Source organism: Xiphophorus maculatus, chromosome 18 (genome assembly GCF_002775205.1).
Source record: "Xiphophorus maculatus strain JP 163 A chromosome 18, X_maculatus-5.0-male, whole genome shotgun sequence".
Lineage (NCBI taxonomy): Eukaryota > Metazoa > Chordata > Actinopteri > Cyprinodontiformes > Poeciliidae > Xiphophorus > Xiphophorus maculatus.
Window position 1 is genome coordinate 11362533 of NC_036460.1, and position 25895 is coordinate 11388427.

At 37.5% G+C, this 25895-nt stretch overlaps 2 protein-coding genes and 1 long non-coding RNA gene across 4 annotated transcripts; 1 reads left to right on the forward strand and 2 right to left on the reverse strand.

The window, feature by feature from the left end:
• Positions 1 to 125: 125 nt before the first annotated feature.
• On the reverse strand, positions 126 to 2324 carry LOC102224942 (transcription cofactor HES-6-like). Its single transcript, XM_014470815.2, has 4 exons — positions 2223 to 2324; positions 2048 to 2143; positions 1877 to 1955; positions 126 to 797 (listed from the first exon to the last, which is right to left on the reverse strand). The coding sequence occupies exons 1-4, from the start codon at positions 2283 to 2285 to the stop codon at positions 436 to 438; spliced, it is 600 nt and encodes a 199-aa protein (XP_014326301.2). The 5' UTR covers positions 2286 to 2324; the 3' UTR covers positions 126 to 435.
• A 1641-nt stretch (positions 2325 to 3965) lies between these two features.
• On the reverse strand, positions 3966 to 11950 carry LOC102225201. The gene is made up of 5 exons (XR_002754361.1): positions 11935 to 11950; positions 10229 to 10293; positions 6324 to 6484; positions 5868 to 5959; positions 3966 to 5642 (listed from the first exon to the last, which is right to left on the reverse strand). It is a non-coding gene; the product is annotated as an uncharacterized LOC102225201 (long non-coding RNA).
• A 21-nt stretch (positions 11951 to 11971) lies between these two features.
• cab39 (calcium binding protein 39) lies at positions 11972 to 25649 on the forward strand. 2 transcript variants are annotated; one of them, XM_005804518.3, is made up of 9 exons: positions 11972 to 12192; positions 15909 to 16064; positions 18464 to 18628; positions 20202 to 20320; positions 21118 to 21286; positions 22083 to 22142; positions 22574 to 22639; positions 23045 to 23188; positions 23711 to 25649. In XM_005804518.3, the coding sequence occupies exons 2-9, from the start codon at positions 15951 to 15953 to the stop codon at positions 23897 to 23899; spliced, it is 1026 nt and encodes a 341-aa protein (XP_005804575.1). In that variant the 5' UTR covers positions 11972 to 12192; positions 15909 to 15950; the 3' UTR covers positions 23900 to 25649. The 2 variants fall into 2 exon arrangements, with proteins under 2 accessions (XP_005804575.1, XP_023207295.1); XM_023351527.1 differs by lacking the exon at positions 11972 to 12192 and adding an exon at positions 14442 to 14953 and having other exon boundaries at positions 23711 to 23899.
• The last annotated feature ends 246 nt before the right edge of the window (positions 25650 to 25895 follow it).

Below are 25895 nucleotides of genomic sequence, written 5' to 3' on the forward strand. Positions count from 1 at the left end.
GCAAAGCCTTATTGTCGGCACACATCGTTCAAGAATAATTGCAGATAAATAAAACAGTCAATTAAGCTTTTATTGAGTAAGTAAAAGTCTTTATTATTATTAATATTAATACTTAGGTTAAATAGTAAAGAAATGAGAACAGAAATCTATGCAACATCGAACAAGAGGTCAAAGAAGCAAAATCATGCCATATATTAAGAAATAAATAGATGTTAATACAATAAATTAAGAAAAGATTAATAAGAGCCTTCTATAATTCAGGCTACAAGAAATCCACTTCTTTAGGGAAGTACTGAGAAAAGGTCTGAATCATCATAGCACACCTAAAAGCACTGGAACAAAACCGCCCCACTTCTTTGTCTTCTGAATATCTATAAGATACATAACAGAGGATGGTCTAACAAAACGGACAACTAAGATCGTTGATCCACCAGTTCACCACGGCCTCCACATCTCCAGCATCCCCAGGTGTGAGCTGTGGAGTCCTGGCCTCTCCTGAAGCTCAGCAACCTGACCGGGTGGACCTTCTTTCTGACGTTGCCTCCCAGCCGGGGCGTCCCTGCGAAGGGGTGAGGCAGGGAAACCTTGGCTGGTCAAGAGTGACACGTCCTGCCTCTGTGTGGGGCGGCTCGGCTCTCGGTTGGATCTGGGAAGGGACTTGAGAAGGTGGTTGAGGAGCCGGGAGCCGAGGGTTTTGTCCATCCAGTCGCAGGTGAGGAGCACGTTGTGGACTTCATGCATGCACTGGATGTAGCCTGTGCTGTATCTCTGCTGGGCCTCCAGGCCCGACGTTGGGTCTGGATGAGACAGAGAAAAAAACAGGAGGAGTTAATGCTGCAGTGAGGATTCAGTGTCACATTTATATAAAACCCCAATATGCTTGTCTGGATAAAAAATATTTTAAAATATATTTTTCATATTATCCACACAACATTAGTATCTTCCTCAATACCTTGTTGTATCGAATCCTGCCCTCTGGTGGAGGATCCATGTACTACACCTCACAAGTAGTAAAATGTGGAAGATTGCAGAAAATAACAAAAGAAACACAAGAACTGCAGGTGTGTGTTGTTAAAGTTTGGAACCGATCGAGCACAAAGCTCAAGCAATGCACAAATATTCATCAATTTACACCAAGATAAAGAAATGTTTGGTTACAATAATGGCTGCTGACAGGGGGTCTGATTGGCTCAATGATGAATATTTGTATGTTACGGCTATGATAACTATATATTGCATATGATGTTTTATTTTTGTACATTGCTATTGATGTAAAATGCTATGTTGATAAGACAGAAATAGTTATGAAGCAGTACATGGCAGCAAACACATAATTTATTAAGAAATGAAATCAAAAGGTGAGAGTGAAAAGGTTTTTCTTCATTCCACTCTTTTTCAAGAATGTTTCTTTTTTCTTCCTGTATTTTACACCACTATATTTATTCTATTGCATTTGTACCAAATGTAGAAAAATTACATAATATTGTGCTGTATTTGATTTCCTAATACAGCAATATATATATATATATATATATATATATATATATATATATATATATATATATATATATATATATATATATATATATATATATATATATATATATATATATAAGCATCTTATTAATAGCTATGTTAACACATATATATTTTCTTGCTTGGGGCTTTAAAAGACCATTAGTAATGTGCCTATGCTGCCCCCTGCTGCCTAATATTAGTAGTGTGGCTGTAGCTCAGATTGTTTTCGTTTGGACATTTTTCTAAGTTATTACAAGCGAACACAGTGAAACTTTTTTACAATATAATGTTTTTTCTCCAACAATAAAACAATTAACGTGAAACCACACGTGGCAAAAACAAGCCGAAACTCCCTCACCATTCAATGTATTATTCTGGATGTTCTGTAAATGTTTCACCGTCATCTCCAGGATGTCTGCCTTTTCCAGTTTGGATTGCTGTGGAGAAGAAAGAGGCGCTAAAATAAAAAGACAACAACTTTGCTTTGTTTTCTGTAAAGAGCAGATTGGAGACACGTGTTTGCGCTCACATCCAGCCTGAAGGCTCCGATCACAGTTTCTTTCAGCTGATCCAGACAGTTGTTTATTCTCTCGCGTCGTTTCCTCTCAATGAGCGGCTTCCTCAGCTGCAACAACAACATTTCATGAAGCCAAACAGCACACCAATGAATAAAAGACACGATACTACGTTAAACGGAGAGATACCTTTCTCTCCTCCTTGGCTCTGGGGGGTCTCTCCGCGTTGTGCGCCGCAGAAGATGCAGTCATGTTTAACCCGGTTTGCTTCTGTCCCTTCTGAGTCTCAGCGCGTCTCTAGGGTCCTCGGCGCGCCACGACCCTCTTATTTATAGGCCGCGATTTGCATGTGAATAGCCCAACTCTTTGCCTGCAGGATTTTCCCACACACGGGGTCCCCATCAGTCAAGTCTGACAGGTCACTGGCTTCATTCAGTGACCGGCAGAGCCCAGGAAAAAAAAAAAAAAAAAAAGTCTCAACAGCAACAGATGTCCAGCCTGAAACCAAGCACGACCTTCCCCCCACACAACAGCAGAAAAAAAACCCCGAGTTTCCCTTTTCTCCCAGTGTTGAACGAGAAGGTGCAATTACCTTGTTTCACCCTGGGGAGCCCCGGGCTCATTCTCACAGTGAGAGCAGCATTACACTGCTCTGTCTGAGGGAAGGCCAACCTATTTCCTCAAGGCTCACTGCCACACAAGAGAGAGACAAATCACCTAGAAATGGACTGAAATTGTGAGGTTTTCTAACAATATAGCCTCAAACTCGATTTTAACTGTGTTTCAATTTACATTGATGTGCACATTTTTTTATTTAGCCCCTTTTGATTTGATGTTCCTAAATAAAATCCAGTGAAACCAATTTACCTTAAACCCGATGATCAGAGACCACCCGTGTTTAATTTAATCTAAGTCTAAATTCAGTTTATTTATGTATTTATTTTACACTTTATCAACAAACATTTTTAAGTTCATTATTCAAATCAGCTTTTAAAAGTTTTCTGTCTAAGTTCAGATGAGACCTAAACTACCTTCATCAAAAAGACTGGACAAACCTTTCCCATGGTGAAACCTGAAGGTGGCAGCATCTTGCTGTGCGGATATCTTCAGTTTGCAGAGCCAGAGTAAATGTTCATAATAGATGTCAAGATTAACATAAAAATACTGGAAGAAATTCTGCTGGAGTCTGGAGACGTTGGTGAAGGGTAACTTTTGAGTAGGACAACTATTCTAACCATAGATCAAGACTTGCGTATGTGTTAAAATGGCCTAATCAAAGTCCAGACTTAAATATCAGAATTTCTGGCATTCTTGAGAATCGGTAAGAAGTCTTCGTCCAAGCTGATTGAGTTTGAGTGCAAAGAAGAATAGACAAATACTTTCATAAAAACTTAAAGTAAGAACTCATGAGAGTGAAAACAAACATCCTGTACTTTTTAGATTTTTATTTGTACAGAAAAAGTTAAACAACATCTTTCTTTATTGTTATGGCAACTTTGTGTTGGTCTATAATTCCACATAAATACACAGATGATAATTGATGTAGTGTGTCACAATCTCTTTGAAATCCACCTTGATCCACAGTTGGAAGAATCAGGGACGTCTTCCGTTCTCGCTTTGATCATATTCTGGGTTTTGAAACATTTCCGGGTAACATTTGCCACTAGCAGATGTCAGACCGGCCAGATGTCCTCTCCCCTCGTCTCACTCACCCCACCTCAAAGCTGGGGCCCCCTGCATCAGAGCCACGCGACTGCCAGGCGAACGCCGGGTCGTGGGAAACCGGGCTGGACAATAGCGTGCATTCATCTGAACCTAATCAGCATGAAGAAAGTAATAACCTTCAGAGTGGGTGGACAGTCCAGCAGGAGGAGGAGGCTGAGGGTCTGACAGGTGACCAGTGAGGACAGAGTCCTTAGGAAGTGTTGTGGCCACAAATCCATCATCATTCATACATTTATAGGACCATAATTTAAATAAAAAGCATAATTTTGAGCATATTTTTTGAAATGACCCTTTTATTTTCCATAACAAATGATCAGAGAGTCTTAGGTCAATAACTGCTGACAATTAGCTACCATAGCTGTGGATATGCTACAAAGCTCTCCATCATGATGTCATCAGGTGACTCTAAACCCAGCCAAGCACTAAACAGATGCTTAAGGTAAATAAATACATGAATGTGGCAAAACTTTCTTCAGCTGAACAGAAACAAAACTAAAGGAGGAGCAACCAAAGTCCAGGACAGAGGTCAGTTATTACAGCTAGCAGCAGCTAATGAGGCCCAAATGGATGTAAAACTCAGACCTGAACTTTCAAATACCGTACACATAAAATCAATTGCAAAGTTGGCCTTCTATCACCTGAAGAACATTAAGATTAAAAGATAAATATTCAAGCAAAATCTAGAGAAACTCATCCATGTGTTTATATTTAGCTGCATTGATTTCTGCAATGGTGTCTTCACACAGGTCGCCTTAAAAAGTCAGACAGCTGCAGCTGATTCAGAGCGCTGCTGCCTCTTCTGTCTCCATGCCAATTTGTTGCCTTGGTGTTCACTCCCTCCCACCATCCAGTTCATGTTGGTCCACCAGCATCAAAGTTGGGTTTTTCTTTGGAGTTTGGCGTTTGAATTTTTTACTTTTATAAAAAAAACTTAATCACAACTTCACATGACACCTGTTTGCTCAGGCCCCTCCCACATGCAGTGAGAGGATGAGAGGGGTGACCAGTGATTCCTCTGTGGACTGAAAGCTGGCCCCGAGTCGGGTTTTCAGGATGGATGGTGGATGGATGGATAGTCTTCTTCCTGAATTTGGTTCCTTTTAACAGCTAACCCATGGCAGAGATGCCAAAAAATGCAACACAAGTTAATAACAACCAACCAAATCTGGCTTCTTAAGGCAGAATCCACAAAAATATAAATTTAACGAACTGTACAGAAAGATCAGAAAACTAAATCAAAGACAAAAAAGATCAGGAGAGATTAAATTATTTTGAAGTTGGAACATGAGATACTGTTAGACCATCACTGCTTATTATGATCTGCAGCTACAACAGTGAATATCAGTCAGGAAAATTATCTTTAAGAAAATCAAAAACTGCTCTGCCATCTTTTTCAGAGAACAAAGTTTTTCTCAGTCTCACGTTTTTACTAGGGATGCACCGATTTATCCGTGCCGACCAATTTTTACATGTGAAGCCGATCTTAACTATCAATTTTAACTACTTCAGCAAAGACATTTAAATCAACTGTTTTCTTTTTCTGCTCTGCTGTGAGAGAGCTTTGACCAGCAGACCAGATCAGGTCTATATGTTTGCAGTTAATAGTCATCTCACTGTTGGCAACTCATCAACTTTCTTGCTACATTTAGCAACATTTTAGATAAAAAAAAATTGGTATTGTCCAAAATCGGAATCGACAGGTCAGGAGTTTTAATAGATCGTTAATCTGTGATCGTCCAGAAAACTGCAATCAGTGCACACCTATTTTAAATCCTTTGTCTTTTTGTCTCCTTTCTTTTTCAAGTGAAACGTCTTTCCATCAGACTGGTTGATCCATTTCAGTTTGACATCTTCAAGGCCATAGCTCTCCAGTTTGAGGTTCAGCTGAAAGAAATAGGAGGACAAGATTTAAAATCACCTCAACCCCAAACGTCCAAAAGAACAGCCGTCTGTTCATCTGAAACGTGGCATTTATTTTTAAAATAGGATGATACATATCAGCTGCACAGATTACATAAAATAAAAGACATGAAAGTTTTGTACTGCCTGTAAGTTAATAATTACACAACAAAACATAACCTCTGGAAATCAGAAATGCCCCTTCAATACTTGCTGCAAGACGACATCCTGCGCTTCTTCCAGGTCCGAGGAATCTGATTTGGACAACGTAATTTTTACCACCCTCATCTTCCTACGAATTCCTAAAGGATAAATAAAAAAATAATCATGATGATGTCTATAAAGAAATTTACAGGTGAGAGAAAGTTTTGAGTTTTGGCACTAGTGATTAGATTTTTGTTGTTGTTGTAATTAATTAGGTTGGAGGAGAATTAATTTATCCTAAACATTCTTTCTAATTTTCAACAAAGCTGGAGGCCGATGGTGAGGTGAAAGTTATTTTATAAAATAGGCATAAATCTACAATGTGGCACAAAAGGAACAGATCAGGAAACAGGAGGCAAAGTAAGAATCTTTAGAAAGGTCTTGTGAATTACTGTGCATGTCTGATTTCAACAGAGTTCATAGCCAGCTGCACACAGCGCTCTCCTGGTATGTTTGACTCACCACTACAGATGAAAGGATATGTGTTGGAGCAGGGTCTTATATTCCACATACTGTTTGTTGTAGTCACACAGGAGCTTTTAACATTTACTGATTGACTTGTATTGAAGTTACGGAATGAAGTCATCTTCATGCGTTGACCGTCTGACCACCTCCAAGACTCTCTGTAAAAGCCAAACCATGAATATTCATTCACAAGCTTATTGATTTCGGCGTTCTCGGAGTTGTTCCTCACGCTGGCCAGATCTGTGTAATTTTCCCTGCAGTAAAGTTGAGCTTTGTCCCAAGACATTGGTGTCGTCACAAGGATGTACTTTGAAGCTAAACCTTTATAAAACAAACAAAAGATATTTTATGAAGCTAATAAGACAGGCGCACATAAATTTACTGAAATACAAATGCAAAAGGTTTAATGCTAAAGTACAAAGTACAAACTAGAAACAATGAATGCATCAATATCAAATTGGGTCGACATTGATGTCACATATTAAGACTGCTCTTATGGCCCATAATATATATATATATATATATATATATATATATATATATATATATATATATATATATATATATATATATATATATATATATGTGTGTGTGCTAAAACAAACACTAATATCAGCATCCCTATGTGAAATTATTCACAGTAAATAAAGCAAAAGTTATTTAAATGCATCAATCCAATTAATATCACAAGTGGCTTCTCCAAATTAAACACAACTCACACTTGATAACCATCTTCAGTATTTAGTAAAGCGACTTTGTGCTCAGCAGCTGCAAACACTTTAAGACACTCCTTAAGTGCAAAAGTGTCCAGTTAATTAATATTCTGTTTTTTTTTACACTGCAATCACTTTTTTGAAACCCCACTAAAGATTTTCAATAGAGTTCAAGTCAGACAACTGTAGTGATACCTTTCTGAGTTTCTTTGAGCATCAAGTCTTGAGATATACTCAGGGTCAAACTTGAACTTTCTCTAAAACAGGGAAACATTTTTTGCCCAGATTTTCCTGATAATTGAGTGAATCCATCTATCCGCCCACACTCTGCAGGTTTCCTGCGCCACATGAAGCAAAGTAACCCCAGAGCGTCTCTGATCCACTACGGTACTTCACTGTATTGAGATGTTTGTGCAGCAGCAGTGTCCTTTATTCGCTGTAAATTAAGCAGGACATGAGTAGAGAGAGAGGAGAGGAGAAGTCGTGTAGGAGAGGTCCCAGGGTTGGAAATCGAACCCTGGATGGTTGCGTCCAGGACTAAACTCCTCTATAGGGGGCGCTATCTCCACCTCTACAGCATGTGCTTCCCCAGCTTTATGTACTTCATTCTTTCTGCTCCAGACATACTGACTGATCCAAAGGCCCCAAAAGATTCAGTTGTGATTCATCATGTCTCAAAGAACAAAATCCATCAACATATCTGGTTTATATAACTGTGAACATTTTAGAGTGGACTGTAGTATTTTTAGATCAGTAGTGATGTAATCCCTTCAGGGTGTAATATGATTTTGACTGAAACTTAAGGTTTTAATTTGGATGTAAAAAAGCTCCTTGCAACATTTAAATATTAATGCTATTTTGTTTAATCTATTTATTTCAAACCTAATTTGCAGCAAGAGTTGAAAACAACATTCTCGTTATTATACATAGCCGTTATTGTTCTCTTACCGTTGTAGCAGACAAACGGTCTTTGAAAAGTGCACCTATAGTCAGACCATGCAGCTCCTGGTTGTATATCAGCACACAGAAAATGATCTTCAGCATTGTTTGGTTCCCCTGAGTTCCACAGTCTTAAATCAGCCTGTCCTTTTTCATAAAATCCATCTTTTTCCAGAGACCACTTCCAGTTATTAACGTCACCATACAATCCAATCCAGAATTCATCAGTTTTGTCTCTGAGTATGTCCTTCACCTGGGCCATGGCTTCAGTGCTGTTGATGGTGACCAGGTCTGTGTATGTTTCCCTGCAGTACCTCTGGGCTTCAGTCCAGCTCTTTCTTTCATTTACAACATGATACACTTGTGAAAAACATAGAGGGAGGAAGCACAACCCTGGGACAATAAAAACAAATTTCAACAAATGATAGCACTCAAAATAGACACCCTACTTTGAAGATTAGACTTTAAACTTTCCTTATAGGCTGCTTTAGGTTATTCTGGGCTGTCGCTGTAGTTGTGCTGATATAGGCTTGGGCTGCTGGAAGACCAACCAACAACTTTTCCTCACTTTCTCCTTCTACTACTCTCCAATTTGCTTTATTTGTTGTTATTTCAACCGTAACATTTTGTTTTCTCTCAGAAGCTATACCTGGTTTAGCTTTCTGAAATTTCTAAATGTTGAAAACATGAAACAGTGGTGAACAAAAAGGTAAAAAAGAAGAAATTTAGGGGTAAATAACTCTTCACAGAACTAGGAATGTATCTTTCTTTTATTGATAATCGGAAACTCATGAATCTCCTCTTGCTGTCTAGAGCTTGCTAGTGCTTTTTGCCATAGCCTTTAGAGCACAATTATGGGAAACAGTCAGTGTTTCTTTTTACTTTTATTTTTTATTTTTTTCTTGTTTAGATTTCCACATTGTAGTCATGCACAGGAAAACTTTCTAGTAAAAATTAGATCCTTATATAGAACATAACTCATGGCGGACCGCAGTGTCGCTTCGTGTGCAAATGAGATACTGAAATATCTTTTGTAGTAGTTCTTTGGAAAATGATGTGAATTTGCACATTTGACATCATGTACTCATCCTTTTCCTATTATTCACAAGGATTTCACAAGTAGTATTTTGTTCTACTTAAATAAAGACGTAAAAAGCTTCCTGTAATAAAAGTGTAGTGTAGGCATTGAGATGCGATGTCCTGCCACTTCTAGATGTATCTCTTCTTCAGCATATCTGAGTCGCATAATCAGACTGCAGATTGCTCTGGAGAACTTGGCTGCATACTGAGGAGATAATTCAGCCATTTGATTCAGGTGTGCTGGACCAGGGACACATGTAAAAGTAGCAGGACACCGGCCCTCGAGGCTTGAAGTTAAAGACCTCTGCTAATTACTCAGAACGCAAAAATAATGAACTCCACACAAATAAAACATGATTTTCTGTATACCACCTTATAAAGTGAGAATTTTTAATCAGTTGTGTCTAAGAGTGAAACCACTAGAAACAAGATGTGTTATCCAGCTGTCTATTTAACCCTCCTGTTATGTTGCAGGTTCAAATTGACCAGTTTGAAAGTAAATTTTTTTTTTACCGGTATTTTAAATAGTTGGAAGTATTTTTTTTTGCATGAAACTTTTTCTTTTTGTCTTAATAGGTGCACTCTACATATAAATTGAAAATTTATACATTTTACACATTTGTAACACCTCCTGCGTCTACTTTTTACAGATTCTCAAGAGTACATGTGTCTTAAGTTCAATTATAAAAATCACCCATTGAAAAAAAAAAGTGTAATATAAAATTTTTTTACCAAAGATCAATTTGAAGGAAATTATAGTTTTTTTGTGTCTAGGTTTTTTTCAGTGGACATAAAAAATTTAAATTTAATTTTTTATGTCCAAATGAGTAAATGAGTAGGTTGTCGTCATTGATCCTTAATTTCTGAGAAATTAAAAAACATCATTGCACAAATATTGATTGAAATGGTTAGTATTGGAGTTAATAATCAGATACAAAAATGTTTTGGAGGAATTCTGTGGTTTCTGACACTATTGCATGATTAAACACTCCCCAGGTCAAATTGACCCAGGAACATTTTTGCTGTACCCTAGAAACAAACATAACAGGAAGGTTAAATAGAAAGCAGCAAAACATTTTACACATGACGACATCATAGGAGGATATTGCAAATTTAATGTTTAACTACGAATAAAAATTCAAACAAAATCCACAAAGCTGTTACACTTACCAAGGAAAAATATGCATCTAAAAGCGTCTTCATCCATAATGCATGCAGAAGTTAACTGTGAGGACCTGAGAATAAAATGCAGAATGGAGAAAACACTAAAAATCTAAAAATAAAAATTTATGTTTTTTCACCTTTGAAAGAAAATGTGGAACGATTATTCTTATCTTCTACTGTAACTGTAGAAAAAGTGATTACTTTTTATTAATGTAGAACGTTTTACATATAAAACAACAAGATGTTTCTCAAAAAGCATGAATATTAAGACGTGACAAAAAGCAAAATATTTTATGCAGATAATTACAAATAAAAGGGTATGAAAAGTATGTCAACTTCAATTCTCTTATGTTCACACCTTTTAAATCTGTCAAAAATTACTGTATTGAAACTTGACAGTTATAGTAATTTAAACTAAATGATGTCTGACCTGTTCTTCACTGGAGTTTTTCCTTGAGTCAAATGTTGGAGTGAATATGATAGAATGTGCAGCGGAAAGAGCTTTCTAACTCTGCTTGTAGAGGTACTCTTTTGTGGCACTATTATACAAAGGTTGGGTTGATGCTGCACCAATGCAGAACCCACATAATTTGCATTACACCGTCTGAAGTACACAAACCTAGTTCTGTGAAAAGATTATCTAATCAAATGATGTGGTATTTATTTTACACTTCTTATGAGAATTCCACAAAGCTTGTTAACAACAAGTTTATATGGTTTTAAATTTTTTGTTTTATTGTTTTACAAAATAACAGTCTGAAAAGTGCGGTGTGCATTTTGTAATATCCCTAAAAATATCAAGTGCAAACAACTGCCATTGGAAGCCACGGAGTAAGTAAATGGAGTCCACTGAAGCATAATTTCATCTCAGTATAAATGCAAATGGTTTGTAAAGGTCAATAGAGATTTGTTAGAGACATTAGTGAACAATGAGCATCATAGTGACTGAGGGACACTGCAGGAATAAGCTTATAGAGAATTAAAGCAGCTGTAGGTTATAAAAAATTGTCCCAACCTATGAGAATGTCACAAAAATCTATTTAAAGGGGTGGAATTATGTAAAATAATTTTTTTTGAGCTTTACATCATTTAATTATGTTATTCCCTTATCAAAATCTGTTGCTTCGATTATTTAAAAAAATATTTAATCTTCCATTGCAACCATTTTGGGTCAGTCCAGACATTAATCAAAGAAGGAATTTATGGCAAGGTTTAAAAATTGAGACTTTCTTAGTTTAATCTATTGTGCAAGCAATATTTAGCAAGAGAAAACAACAACAACAAACAAACACAAAACAAAAACAACACAAAACAAAAAAATGCCTCTGGAAAAGCAAATCTTATTGGAAAAAAATGCTACTTTAAATGTAATGGAAGCACCATAGAAATTTGTGGCAAATAGTCTTGATCAATCAAATGAAATCTTCTAAAAATACATGGAAATATGTGGTTGTAACATAACAAAAAGTAAAAACGTTCAGGGAGTTTGAATGTTTGATGCAATGTTGAGTTGTGTGGCAGTAGTACATATCTGCAATTTAATAACCCTCCTACAAGCAGATGAAATAATCCACAAATATCCACATTAGTTCTTTACTTGAACAGGATACGCAGAACTGAAATCGTCTTTCCTCATATAAAAGAAACACTCCTCCAGTAACGCTTTAACAAGCGCCCTCGTGTGGTCATGTACTATTATTGCAGAAACAAACCTGCGTTGTTGCTGTACCACCGAACCGCCAGAGGTGTCGGTAAGACGTCACTGCAGCCACGACTGCTGCGCCGCCAGCGTTACCAATCGGCCTGCCTCAGAGAAAGAACCAGGAGGTAACAGGGGGCCGCACAATTATCAACAGTAAAATAAGGGGAGTCGACGAGCAAAACAAAGCCCTTTTCTTCCACGGATTATCTGAATTGCCTTTTGCAGTCCTAACAGCTGAGGGGAAAACGTCGACAACGTCATATACAAGGTATTTTGTTGTGTATTTACATTCGGCTATGAAGTAATAACAAGGAAATAAACAGTGAGCAGAGCGGGGCTGGGTGAAGCTGGCCTGCTGCTAAAGACAGGCATGGGTTTCAGCGAGGAGCCGCTGGCAGGCCTAGTTAGCATTAGGCTAACTAGTTAGCTTTCTAACCTGACACATTCTGCGCAATAAATAGAAAAATTATTATTTCTAGGCTTTACCCAGACACATTTTAACACGGGTCACCCCAACTTCTGTCATAAAAGATTTGTGAGCTTCGAGCAATCCTGGTGGTCAAGTTAAGACGCTTTCGGACGCGACCCAGCTGCAGCAGTAGCTCCGTTTGTTGGACAGTGATTGAAAAGGTTATAGGCCACGATAGCTTCTGAACAAAGTTCAGCTGAACAGTAGAAACAACGCAGGCGAGCCTTGTTTTAACTGTGTTGTTAACGTGCGCGGCACTGAATCGACTCAGGTGCGTTTTTGTTAGCGCTGCACACCATCACAAAGCAGGCATGGAGATCACGGATGGGCGGTGCTCACTGTCAGCTACCGAGGCCCTGTTCTCCCTCTCTCTTTTTTTTTTTTTGCCAGTCTTTTCAGCTAGTAGCTGCAGTTTTAACAGAGAAAGGCATCGCTGCACAATTAAAAATAAGCTGTTGTGGTTAACGAGCGCCAGCTATGAGTAATTGATCTCTGTGTCAGATGGTGTGTGGAGAACCTGTTCCTGCCCGGACTGAAGGGTGTGTGCGCCACGGTGGAAGGTTTACGGGATTTCTCAGCTTTATTTGCTTTCAGGAGGATGCAGACACTTCAGTCAACACCGTGTCTTGTGTTTCTGCAAGGAATGAAGTCAGTTTGGGCCGAGTTAATGTGAAATATGCTGCAGGTCGAGTTGCTTATGACTGTGCCGCGCTGATTTGTTTGCGTTCTTCCGGTGGAGCATCCGACTTTGAAAGTTAACTTCAGCAATATGCACTTTTTATAATAGGTTTTTAGTTGTGATCTTTTAAAATTATGTGTAGCTTTAATCCTATCGTTGATGAAGCTAATTTAAAACCAGGAAACATCCTCAACTAAAAGCAAAACACACTGCTTTCCACATCTCTGCTTGTTGGTGGTTGTAAACAGAGGATTTAAACACCAAATAGGAATCTACAGTTTTTTTTAAATACCTTAGTTCAATGCGTGTGTATATTTAGCTGCTGACATCTGTGGTTTCACAACTGTAAGTTGGTAATGTTTGTTTTTAGATTGATCAGGGCTCATTTTTCATTATCTAATCCAGCCTACGTCTTCTAAAGAACAAGAGGATCCTTTATGGTTCTGGCCAGGAGCAAAAATATTACAAAACTGTACTCTTCCATACACAAATGTTGTTTGTATATGTTTTCCAAGACTACCTAATCTAAATTTGGTCCATGCATATTATAATTTGTGCAGAAAAACAGTTAAGTCAAAGTTATTTAAAACAACAACTCTTGTAAAGTTAAGGTGTAGACATCACAAAAAGAAAAGAAATGCTTATAATAGATACATTTTTTATGAGAATAATTTAGAGAAAAATCACAAGCTCAGCATGTTGACTGTCAGCCACTTTAAATCTTAATTGCTGCAAGATGTTTTTTGATGAGTCATATTTTTTATTGTTTTTTTTTTTGTCAAATATATAAAATAAAATCACCCAAATCACATAGACCTGCTGAGGAGCCTCATGAAATTATTAGTTGCACCCTTAACTGTAGGCAGAGTTGGTAGTAACTGATAGGTTTATTTTAATTCCTATCTAGCTAACAGTAACTAGTTACATTTACTCAGTTACATTTACCTGAGTACATTTTTTTGGAAAAAAAAAAAAAGTACTTTTAGGAGTATTTTTACTACGCTGTACTTTTTACTTTTACTTGAGTAATTTTATTATGAAGTATCACTACTCTTACTTGAGTATAATTTCTGGATTCTCAACAAACTGAATGAAAAACAAACATATTTGAACCAAACATTCACCAGACGCAAACATCTGTGGTTTTAGTGAAAGTTTGATCAGTTTTTTTTATTGAAAGAAACTGATTTAGAAAAAAAATATTTTGACTAATGTTATTTTTTTGTTACTTATGTGAATTATTGCCATTTCTGTCCTTAAAATACCCCCAAATTTCACATCACTTTATGATTTGGTCCATTTGATGATGTAATTTTTAAATATGAAATAATTGACAATTTGATCAATCATTTAATATCATTGATATTGACTTTCTGAAGCGAGCTGTTATGATGAGACGTTTTTCTGACGGATCCAAGGATTCTTACTTTGCTACAGCACACAGTTTCCATCAGGAGTTGTGCAGGGTAAGCGGTGACCTGCAGATCTTCAACCTGCCATATGTGTTGCCTCCTTATTTGCGTCACTGTTACTGAAGTGGGGCAGGAAGGCGTAGGGAGGCGGTGCCGCAGCCTGATGACTACATTAACGAGCTTTAGCCCCGTGGAAAAGACGGATTTGCTCTGCTGACGACGAGGTGTGTCTGGGTCAGCAGAGATGTTAGCATGTCAAAGTGCATGGGTCATTAGTGAGACATGGTTTTATATTACAGCTTAGTCCCACATGACACATGCATATATATTTATAAATATATCTCACACTTGGCTGGTACTCAAACATTATATTCCTGGAGCTAGCTTTGCTTTCTAAATGTGGACTCTGTCCAGACAGAGGAGAAAGTGGCGACTGCTCCAGGTTTAGAGGATCACAGCAGAACAAACGGTTGGTCTCTTACACATCCTTTTATTTTCTAAAGATCACTACTACTCTGTCAGATCTCTTAACTCTTTGTCTTAAAGACATAAAGATGTCTTTATGTCTGCATGTTTTTGCTTATTTTAATTGTACACAGTTCTTTAAATGTCCTGTGAGTAAATATATTTGCCCATTTATCCATAAAAAAAGGAACTTTCAATATCTAGCAAGTTATTTTTGCAATTTACTGTCTATTAAAAGAGTGGCACTCTTATTAATTTCACTTCCTGCTATGGCAGGGGGTGAAATTACCGTAATAACCCGATACTGGCTGGAAAGCACAACGTCTCCCCTTTCCGAAACCGTTGAAACTTTTCAGATAGTGCAAAGTGTGGCAGAATTACAGTACTGCAAATTTGGTTGGATCGCCGGCGCTCCATTTAGGACTTAAAGGTTTAATAAATGTTTTTATCTCGTTTTCATTAAGCGCTCTTTTTGTGATCTAAACTATAAATTTTACCGTGAAGCCCTGATGTGTTGGTTGGATGGGTTGGGGTTGTGTGGGTTATTATGTTGGATCAGCCGTTCCTACTTCTGATCCAGAACTACAAAGTTTTCCATTATGGAAAATTCTTATAGGCGTGTTTCATTAATAAAAGCTTGACGGCTAAGATTTCTGAGTGAGAGATTAGGCCCATACAAAGGTCTGAGATGACGTCATGGTTGATTATTTATATTTTAACCAGGTGATTCACCAGGTTTAATCTCTTCATGTGAGAGATTTAAAGGTCAGATTTTGAAGTGATGTGTACAGGAAGGAAAAAGATACACCTCTCCCTCCATTTATCCTTGAATCATTGATTGTATTAAATCTTTAGGTGTCGATTTAAATCATAAATTGGATATTAGTGGTGTTTTTCAAGAGGTTAAATACTGTGTCTGGACACAAGGTTTCTATAATTTTGTACATTTCCTTCCTCAGGTGGACAGTCCGCTGCCTGGTCACTCGTGGTAACTCTCCGCCATGCCTTTTCCCTTTGGCAAGTCCCACAAGTCACCTGCGGACATCGTCAAGAACCTTAAGGACAGTATGACCGTGCTGGAGAAGCACGACATCTCCGATAAAAAGGCAGAGAAGGTAAAAGAGATTCCTCCAGTCCAACCTGTTTCCAACACAACCTGAATGCTTTGCTCATGCATTAATGTTTGGGATGTCACAATCAAGTTTCATCCGATACCCATCCAAATTGTTTACATTTAGACATCTGTTAATGCAAAGTCTGAGCCTAATTTCTCATTAATGTTAATGATTTTTACATGATTGGATCATATAAAAACATCTTGCTCTTTACCAGATTTGAATGTCATTATTTCTAATCAAATCACAGTAATAATAGACACAAATCTTTACATATGTTTTTCTGTTTATGGCGGTAGTTTCAGGAATTGAAATTAGAAAAGCAACTAATGATTACTTTATTCTACTCACTTATTCTATCAATTATTTTGATTAATTGGACTAAATAATTGACACATTTTGAAGATTTTCCACGAACCACTTAAGCCTTTTCTTGCTGTAGAAATGCATAAAAATGCAAATATAAAAAAAAAAAAGATGAACATTTTATGGCCTAAAATGCATTAACAGCATTCCTCTGTGTACACTTGATCGTCTGCAGTAAAACAAAATCTTCTAACATCAACATGTTTAAGGTTTTCCTCACATTGTACTGATGTTCAGTACAATGTGAGTTTGATCTATTGACTATTTCTTGATCACCCAAATAGTAATTAAGAGCAATAAATGCTTAATAGGAGATTTTATTTATGCGTTTATTAATTTTTTTCAATACTTTAAACAGGTGAAGGTGAAGCTAAAACTAAAACTAGAGGAAGCTCTGGGTAGAACATTTTTACAGACAAATAAACTTTTCCAATTAACTGTGAATTTTGTGTATTTCTTACATAGTTTTGACTTATTTACTGCTGTGATTCTGTTCTGTCAGCTAACAGCATGTTTTAGAGTCTATATACTCAAGTTAATGATTAATTGATTGCTAAATTAGTTGAAGATTAATCCGACTAATTGTCTCAGCCCTAATTAACACAACACATGTATTAATACGAACCGTCACAGTACAGATAGGAATTAGTTTCACGCGTATTTGTAATGCTAGAGAGACCAGAGGGAAACGTCTGAATTTGTTCACAACAGCAGCTGTGTAAATATGCTCAGTATGAAGCCGAGCGTGTGGCTTTCAAAACGCGAACAACACGCAGGACCGGCTTGTTTTTAGTCAGCAGTTTGTAAAACTATCAGAAAGCCATTGCGTCTATCAGAAAGGTTGTTGCTTAGCAACTTCTGATAACTAACAAGATTATGTTTCACCTTTGATTTAATACCTCGAGTGGACACTAAATAAGTCATCTGGTGGTGTTTCACCTGATATAAATGCTGAACATTTTGTTATTATTTACAGAGAACCTATTAAAATCTTTATCGCCTCATAAATATGCATGAAATTAGTGCAAAACTACCTGAAACTAACATTCCTGGCCTGCTTTCTGTTATTTACTCATTCAGCTAATAAACGCTCTCGTTTATAAGTAGATTGGTAGGCGACTTGGTGTTTAGTGGCTCATCGACATCTGGCAGGAAATGAAGTTGGAACTGAACTCGCAACTTTCAGACTGCAAGATCTCTACTCCTTCCCTGCTGCTTCAGTCACCATCAGTTATTTGACTTATGACCTGTAGGTATCGTGTTTGGCTGAAATTAGATCAGATTTATGGCAGCATGTTAGAACTTCCTTGTGGTATTAATGGTTTATATCGCAGTTCTTAAAAAAGGTGATTATTTTTCATTTTATTTTTATGTGAAAGAGTGAAACCTAGCATTTGGTTTCCTTTTTGCTGTTGTTCTGAGCCTTGACCTCAAAACTGAGGTACGAACCAAACCGCAACCATTACTTCCAGGTCACAGTGCACCAGAAAGTCCTCATGTTGCTTCACAGTCTGAGTTCAAAATGGGTTCAATTCACTTTTTATCCTAAAATTGTACATATTACAGTATTTTACACATTTTTTGCAAGCATACAATATAAATAATAAACTAAGAAATCACATACGTATTCACAGCCTTTAACAGTCTGATGATGTGCTGTTAGCAGGAATCACTGCCTCAGATCTTCTTGAATATGATGGCATCATGTTGGCACGCCGATCTCCAGCCGATTTCTTCTACAGCTCCATCAGTTTAAATGGAAAACATCGGAGCTCAGGCTTTTTCAGGCCTCTGGCCAGAGGATTCAGGTCGGGACTCTTGCTGAGCCGCTGAAAGACATTTACAATTTGTCCTAAAGACACTTTTTGACTCCTCTCTGCTGAACCCCCAGTTTAGATAAGAAATCACCATCACAGCGAAATGGAGTTCTTTATGCTTCACAGATGTTAGCACTGCTAGCATTACTGATAATTAAAAACATTTTTATGGTTTGTAGATCCTAACCTGACAAAATGTTGTTTGCAATATTTCAGGCTGCAGAGGAGGTGTCGAAGAGCCTGGTAGCGATGAAGGAGATCCTGTATGGGACAAATGAGAAGGAGCCGCAGACAGAAGCAGTGGCGCAGCTGGCCCAGGAGCTCTACAACAGCGGCCTGCTCAGCACCCTGATCGCTGACCTGCAGCTCATCGACTTCGAGGTGAGAGCTTAGTTTTATTGGTCTGAGTGTAGGCCTGTCACAATCAATTAATCATATGATAAATTCAATCATTTCAATCATTTATATTAGCATAATTTAAAGTTTTTCTCTTCCTACCAAAAACTGGATGGCAAAAGTCTTCAGTCTGGTGCATTTGTCTCAACTAGACCTTTTTTTGAAGAACAATTTTATTTACAATGACTTCAAAATTCATTTTAATTTTTATTCCTGTTGTTTTTTTTTATTTTGAATATTTAAGATGTCTTCCGGTTCCAGTGTTAAATGTTTATTAGAATTTAAAGTTTATTGATCTTTAAGGATGTGTTCTTGCTTTATTATGCCATTTCTATTGCAGTACTTGAAAATGGTCTCAAAATAACAATATTATTGTTTATCGCAATAACTTCTGGGACAATTAATCATCCAGCCAAATTTTCTGTCCTGATAGGCCTATCTGAGTGAGAGGGAAGGAACAGGAAACAGGAAAATATTAAGTATACGTGTGTAAACTCATATTTCTTTGGAAAATGTCAGGCATCTGCTTCAGGCTGCTCTGACTCACCTTATCTATGAGTCATTGTGCTGAAAGAAGCTCATTTCCTCTTTTACACTGGCACATCCTCCTTACTTTAGACAAAGAGCTGATCAAGGATTACAAATTATACAAGACAGAAGCAGGACAGGGATTTGAAAGTTTTCATGTTTCTTTGTGAACCCACATCTTTCCTGTGGTTGCATGATGGACACTTTCAAATCAAAAAGCTGGGGTTCCTGCAGAAACATTTTTGCTCTGCAGATTAGAAAAATGAATTGACGTAATGACCAAATAAGACGAGTGGTGTATGAGTCACATTAACGTCATTATTATATTGCCAAGTATTGGCTCCAAAATTAAAGCAGTTCTACTAATAATCACCTACATGGTGGAACATGGTGGTGGCACCATCAAGCTTTTACTTTCCTGGCTGTATCAATTATTGACTAAATACAGCGCACACCACGCTTTCACTTTAAGCTTTTTAGTTCAAAAAATCTGTTAAAGCCATTTATTGTTTTGTTACATAAAACCTACCTCTAAAAATAGGCTGGTGTAAAACGTCATGAATTTCAAAGGTACAAATGCTTTTACAGGAAACTGTAAATAAAGAGAAGTTATTCTGACCAAACTGGCATATCAGCTAAAATGTCTACATAAGCATTTCTTCTGGATGCAGATGGTTGTAGTTGTTGCTGCACAGAAACAAAAAGGGTTTGAGGAACTAAGAAAAAGGTCTGAATTGTTTTTGTTTTGTGTCCATTAGCTCTTCCTCTGGTTGCTTTAGTTTCCTGTGCTGAATGACAATAACTTACATTATGATTTGCATCTGAAACAGCATAAAAATGACACAACAGTGCTACACTTACCATTACTGACATTCTCAAATAGTCAGACTAATATTGGTAAATCTATTGATTCTAAGACTCCTAATGGCGTCAAAAATACAACACAAAATCTTGAACCTTGAGTTTCATCATGATTTGTCTCAAGTATCTGTGGTATTAGTTGATGTTTTTATGTTTCTGTCGCTAACAGGGTAAAAAAGATGTAGCCCAGATCTTCAACAACATCCTGAGGCGCCAGATTGGCACTCGGACACCTACTGTAGAGTACCTGTGTACCCAGCAAAACATCCTTTTCATGCTGCTGAAAGGGTAAGAGTCCAGGCAGATGTTTTTAAAACTTTTATTTTTTTCCATGTTTAGTATAATTTAAAATTTGTTCTAAATGTTTTATGTTGTCGTAATACGTTCAGCCTTTTTGATATTTCCTGAAGTTTGGCTCTTTCTCACTCTTTTGCAGCCTAAATGATCTGCAGACATGTTTTGATGTGCTGTAGAATACTTTCCTCTCCAGGATCTCTTCTTCCTCAAACTTCGTTTTTAAACACCTCATGATAAAGATTGCAGCTAATCAGATAATTGCATTCAGGTAGTTAGCATCTGTTAAACCAGGGGTCTGACAAAGTGACTCTCTGGACTTTCCACAAGAGCTTAAAATTGATATAGAGCCAACTATTGTTTTTAAGTATAGATGGCAGATATAAAACAAATGTGTGTCAGTTTATTTTATGGAACAGTTTCATTGAATTTCCACAGCAAAATGACACTAAAATTACTTTTAAAACATTTTTTCTTGTCATTATTTTAGCAAATATGTGCTTTTATTTATTTACATATTTTCCGCAAATGTCAACATCCCATAAAAGAAAAAGTATCCATATTTTCTTTATTTTAAATTTAAAATAATAAAAAAGAATTCTTTTGAAAATAATAAGCACTTTTCCTATAGTAGATATTTATCAGAAATTATAAATTGCCTTTTTTCCAAGCGGTCATCCTAAATTTGTGACTTTAAATGACTTCTTAGCTTGACGGAGGGTAAAAATGTCTCTTTGGATTGTAAAGGTTGCAGAGCCCTGTGTTAAACGGCAAATCGCTGCTTCCTGCAGGTACGAGTCTCCGGATATCGCCCTGAACTGCGGCATCATGCTGAGGGAATGCATCAGACACGAACCGCTGGCCAAGATCACGCTGTGGTCGGAGCAGTTCTACGACTTCTTCAAATACGTGGAGATGTCCACGTTCGACATCGCCTCCGATGCATTTGCCACTTTCAAAGTAAGTCAAGCAGCTGATGGTGAATCAAGCAGCATTAGCTCTGATGTTCAATAAGAACACTATAAAACGACTAAAATATTATTTTCAAATGACTTTAAGTGATGAGCAGAAATGAAGTTGAGTGCATCATTAGCCCATCATCCATCTAATAGTCTTATAATTGTGCCTAGGTTATTTTATGAAAATGGAGGTTACTAATGTCACTATTATAAATGCTTTTGCTGCAGAATGTTTTACCTGTTTATTAAAGCAGATGATAATTTTACAATGAGACGTTTGTAATTGGGTTTTCTGTTGGAGCGGCACAGATTTAGATGCATTTTGGGAATAATAGACAAAGTGCATCAAATCTGTGGCAGCTTCACATTTTTACTGCCACTTTGGTGTCCAAAATATTTTATCCTGCATTAAAGATTAAGAGTCAGCCTCAGCTTTACTGCAGTATAGGCCTGGAGTGATTAAGTGTGATGAATCAGTTATTGAAATAATTGTCAGCTGGAATATACAGACTCAAAAAAGACGATTTGCTGAAAGAACAACATATTCATTGCAGTAATTAAGACAAAACTGTACAAAAATACAAACATTTTGTATTTAAGATTTTAAAAATATATAAGTAGCTTTTGCTCTGCCCTGTTCAAATTCTGTGAAAAAAATTATTAATTGCTTTTTGCTATCTAATTATTAAAACTGAAATATTCACATGTTGATGTTAGCAGGATTTCTTTAGCTGTAGCTGCATTCTTTGCTACAAATAATCAGGTTTATATTAAAGAATATATGTTTTTGTTTCCAGGACCTCCTCACAAGACACAAGCTACTGAGTGCCGAGTTTCTGGAGCAGCATTATGACAAAGTGAGTTCACACACAACTCTCTAAGCAGAGAGTGAAGTTTTAAGGATTTAAAATATGAAAACACTTCGCAAAACCAGTTGCAGTTGATTTAAACTTTAGTTATAATAGATGTCTTGAAGAAATCTGCAGCTGCTTGTTGAACTTTTCAAGTTCACTTTTTTCATTGAAATCCAGAACTTCAGATTACTTTAAGAGCAGCAGATGAACACTTTGTCTGGATGATCAGCTTGTCACCAACTTCCTCCTTAACAAGTCCAAATCAGCCATTTGGGACACCGTTTGCACCATGAGAACACAAAGTAACTGTCAGATTGTGTGGGAGATTTTTTTTGTGTGTGTCGATATCAGACGGAGAAAACGCTGTGAAAGTCTGTGCTTGATCTCCTTCTCGTCTCTAACCACAGCCATGTTTCTCTCTCTACCTCCTCCAGTTTTTCATTGAATATGAAAAGTTACTACACTCAGAAAACTACGTGACTAAACGGCAGTCCCTCAAGGTAAGAAACCCAGGTTGCACGTATAAAAAGATCTCAGGGTGAGGCAACTATATTAGAGAGTTATTTAAGGAAGAGTGTTTAATTCTTCGAATGCATCCTTCCCTGCCACCTCATGTCTGCCATCTAGTGGTTGGACAAAAAAAAAAATACTATTTTAACTAAAGCTAATTCCTTTGAGGTTTATTTGACTAAATGTCTGAATACTATGACTATAAATGAATTCTAGTTAATACTGAACATATAAACTTATATTCAGTTCACAATACAGATTTATATTGATCATTATTGACCACGTAGAGAGGACCTTCAGTTGTAAAATCTGAATAATTACTCTAGTTTGGCTTAACAAACAGAATTGCACCATTTTTAATTTGTGCTTCTTTATGTCTCATTAAAATTGTCTAGTTGCTCGGGGAGTTGCTTCTCGACAGGCACAATTTCACCATAATGACGAAATACATCAGCAAGCCGGAGAATCTCAAGCTAATGATGAATCTGCTGCGGGACAAGAGCCGCAACATCCAGTTTGAGGCTTTCCATGTGTTTAAGGTAAAGTTGAGCAATACTTGGTCAGGGGCAGGAGAGTGATTAGATATTTTAAATTGTAGGGAATGTTTGTGAGTGTGTAGTGTTTGTGAAATGTCCCACAATTTATGGACTTGGAAAATCTCAGCTTTTTGTGCATTTAAAAGCTCTGAAATGTATTTTACTTTTCTTCAGTTGCGTCTTAATGCTTCATCGTTTTACTGTGAACATTCCTGGGATAACTGATAACTATGACAAAGGGCTGCAGTTGTATAATATTTTTTTTGCATGAAGGCAGTCTGGTAAACAGTACCTTGTAAATGTATTCACACCTCTAGAGTTATTTACTTCTACAATTGTAAACATATTTTAGTTGGTCAGGTTTCCATGATGTTTTCAGAACTGAAGAACATAGAAACCATGCTCTTCTATCAAACTATACTAAACTACAGGCATTATCCTGTAATATATAATGATTAACTTGCATTCTCACATCAGAAACACAAGTATATTGACTCCCGTCTGTTTGTCCTCGTCCACCTCCAGGTGTTTGTGGCCAACCCCAACAAGACGCAGCCCATCCTGGACATCCTGCTGAAGAACCAGGCCAAACTCATCGAGTTTCTCAGCAAGTTCCAGAACGACAGAACAGAGGACGAACAGTTCAACGATGAAAAGACTTACTTAATCAAACAGATCAGGGACCTGAAGAGGCCCGCCCCGCAGGAGGCCTGAGGGGACGCGTGGCAGGGCAAGGACGGAGCCGCCAAGACCCGGTCTGGAAAACATCCAGACGGCGTCTGCTTAACGGAGCCATCGGCAGCAGCTGCTCTGGTTTCTGAACAAAAACTGAGGAACAAGAACAAAACAAACCCACGTCAGCTCACCAGGAAGTCGCCAGCTCTTCTGCCCCTCAGAACATTTAAGATTTTTTTTTTATTCTTTCTTTCAAAAGATGTCAGAAAATACTAGTAGATGCTGCTGCTGATTTATTATGTTGCCACAACAGTTCATCACACATAACGAACAAATCCACACATTCAAACTAAGGCAGGCTTTCTGAGAGGTGCGACAATAATCAAACAGATACGCACACAAGCAAATGATAATAACAATAAAACATGCAGATACAAGCCGCTGCTGAAGACATTGGGGTAAACGGTACGAACAAGAGCTTCAGAACTATTGTTGCATGCCTTGAAATATGACAGATCTGTGGCCGGCGCCGGTGCTGCAGCGTTCAGCACCGTCTCCACATTCAGATTCATGCACATCCCAACGGCTGCTTTAGTTTGCATCTTGGCCTTCATCTAACAAAGCAACCAGATGCCATCAGAACCATTTATTACCTCCTGTGCGCTTTATGACACAGCGCTTGAAGCACAGCTGAGGAGGGAGGGTTATAGGGTATAAAGTAGTTAAAGCCCATGATTTGGGTCATTTTTATTTTTTAATTATCTGGGACAGGGTGATCTTGTACATATGCCTTTTTTTGCTTTGTAGATTTTTGTTTAACCTTGACATAAATATATATTATATATATATATATCACCTTAAACAAACTGTTTTTGGTTGTTATCAAGTTACTGTCTTGAACATAAGAAAAGTGACATTGTTTCCGCATTTCATTTTACTGGTGAAATGATTGCTGGTTGGGTTGCTTTGTACATAACTTAAAGGGCCAGCTCACATTTAGCTAACCTATAGGATCTTTAACAATTTGTACAGCAGAGGAATGTCATAGTAACAGCCCTGGGTCTGTTCATTTACATTTTGAGGATCTCTGCAGAAAATGTGCAGGGGTGCAGTGCAGATGGGGAGTGGAGGGAAGAGCAAAGCAGAGCATTAACAGCAACATTAAAGCGTGTGTGTTTGCAGTTTGCGAGGTGCTGGGTGATTCGTTTCTCCTCACCGGGGCGGTTTTCTTCTGCTCCCTGTTTTCTTACCGTTTCGGTTTGTAACATCAGAGTGCCATGTTAGCCCCCTCACAGTTTGTAAGCTTCAAGTGGGACCGGATTATAACGCTCTCACTGTCACCCTTCTCTTTGTGTTTTGAGCCTTTTTATAATTCCAGTACAATGGTGAGCGTAAAGCATTGTGGGTAGCAGAGTGCTTTTGGGTTTGCTGAAGCTGAGAACAACTGATTAAACCACATATATTGTCTTCATTTGCAGTGAGTGACGTTCTAAAAAGCATCTCAGAGCAGAAAACACTACAGTAAGAGCCTGGTGTCCCCTTCGTTCACTCTGAACATGCATGTTGCTTCACTGGTTCTGCATGATGCTGCACTAAAGATTGTACTGGAATTGGCCCCCTTACCCATCTCCCTTCCAGCATCGGACAGTATTGAAATGACAAAAGGAATCCTTGACCGTTTACGATAGTGTGTTGACTTTATCTCCAGTCTCGGCAGCGAGTGTGTGGGAGCTTTCTGATGTGTCAAAGGCCTGGGCCCAAATAATTAAATAAACATTTGAGATAAAAATGCAGCTGTGTCGCACTTTATTCATGGGAATAAAACTCATCCTCAGGATAACAAAAGGACATGTTAACTTTCAGAAATGTTGAATTACTTTTTGAGGTTTAAATTTACTTCCGAAATGACAAAAAAAAAAGAAAAAAAAAGAATTAACTATGAAATAAATATAGGTACATGTTAAAAGTTAATATAAAAATGTTCTATATTTTTGTCTCTTATTTCAAAAAGTGAAACTTAGAGGGAAATATTGCA

Excerpts from the sequence above, each read along its gene's own strand:
- LOC102224942 (XM_014470815.2), bottom strand. The coding sequence starts at position 2,285 with ATGACTGCATCTTCTGCGGCGCACAACGCGGAGAGACCCCCCAGAGCC. Across the intron at positions 1,956-2,047 it reads TCGGAGCCTTCAGGCTGGAT|CAATCCAAACTGGAAAAGGC; the intron begins GTGAGCGCAAAC and ends TCTTCTCCACAG. Across the intron at positions 798-1,876 it reads CCAGAATAATACATTGAATG|ACCCAACGTCGGGCCTGGAG; the intron begins GTGAGGGAGTTT and ends TGTCTCATCCAG.
- cab39 (XM_005804518.3), top strand. The coding sequence starts at position 15,951 with ATGCCTTTTCCCTTTGGCAAGTCCCACAAGTCACCTGCGGACATCGTC. Across the intron at positions 20,321-21,117 it reads CTTTTCATGCTGCTGAAAGG|GTACGAGTCTCCGGATATCG; the intron begins GTAAGAGTCCAG and ends TGCTTCCTGCAG. Across the intron at positions 21,287-22,082 it reads ATGCATTTGCCACTTTCAAA|GACCTCCTCACAAGACACAA; the intron begins GTAAGTCAAGCA and ends TTTTGTTTCCAG.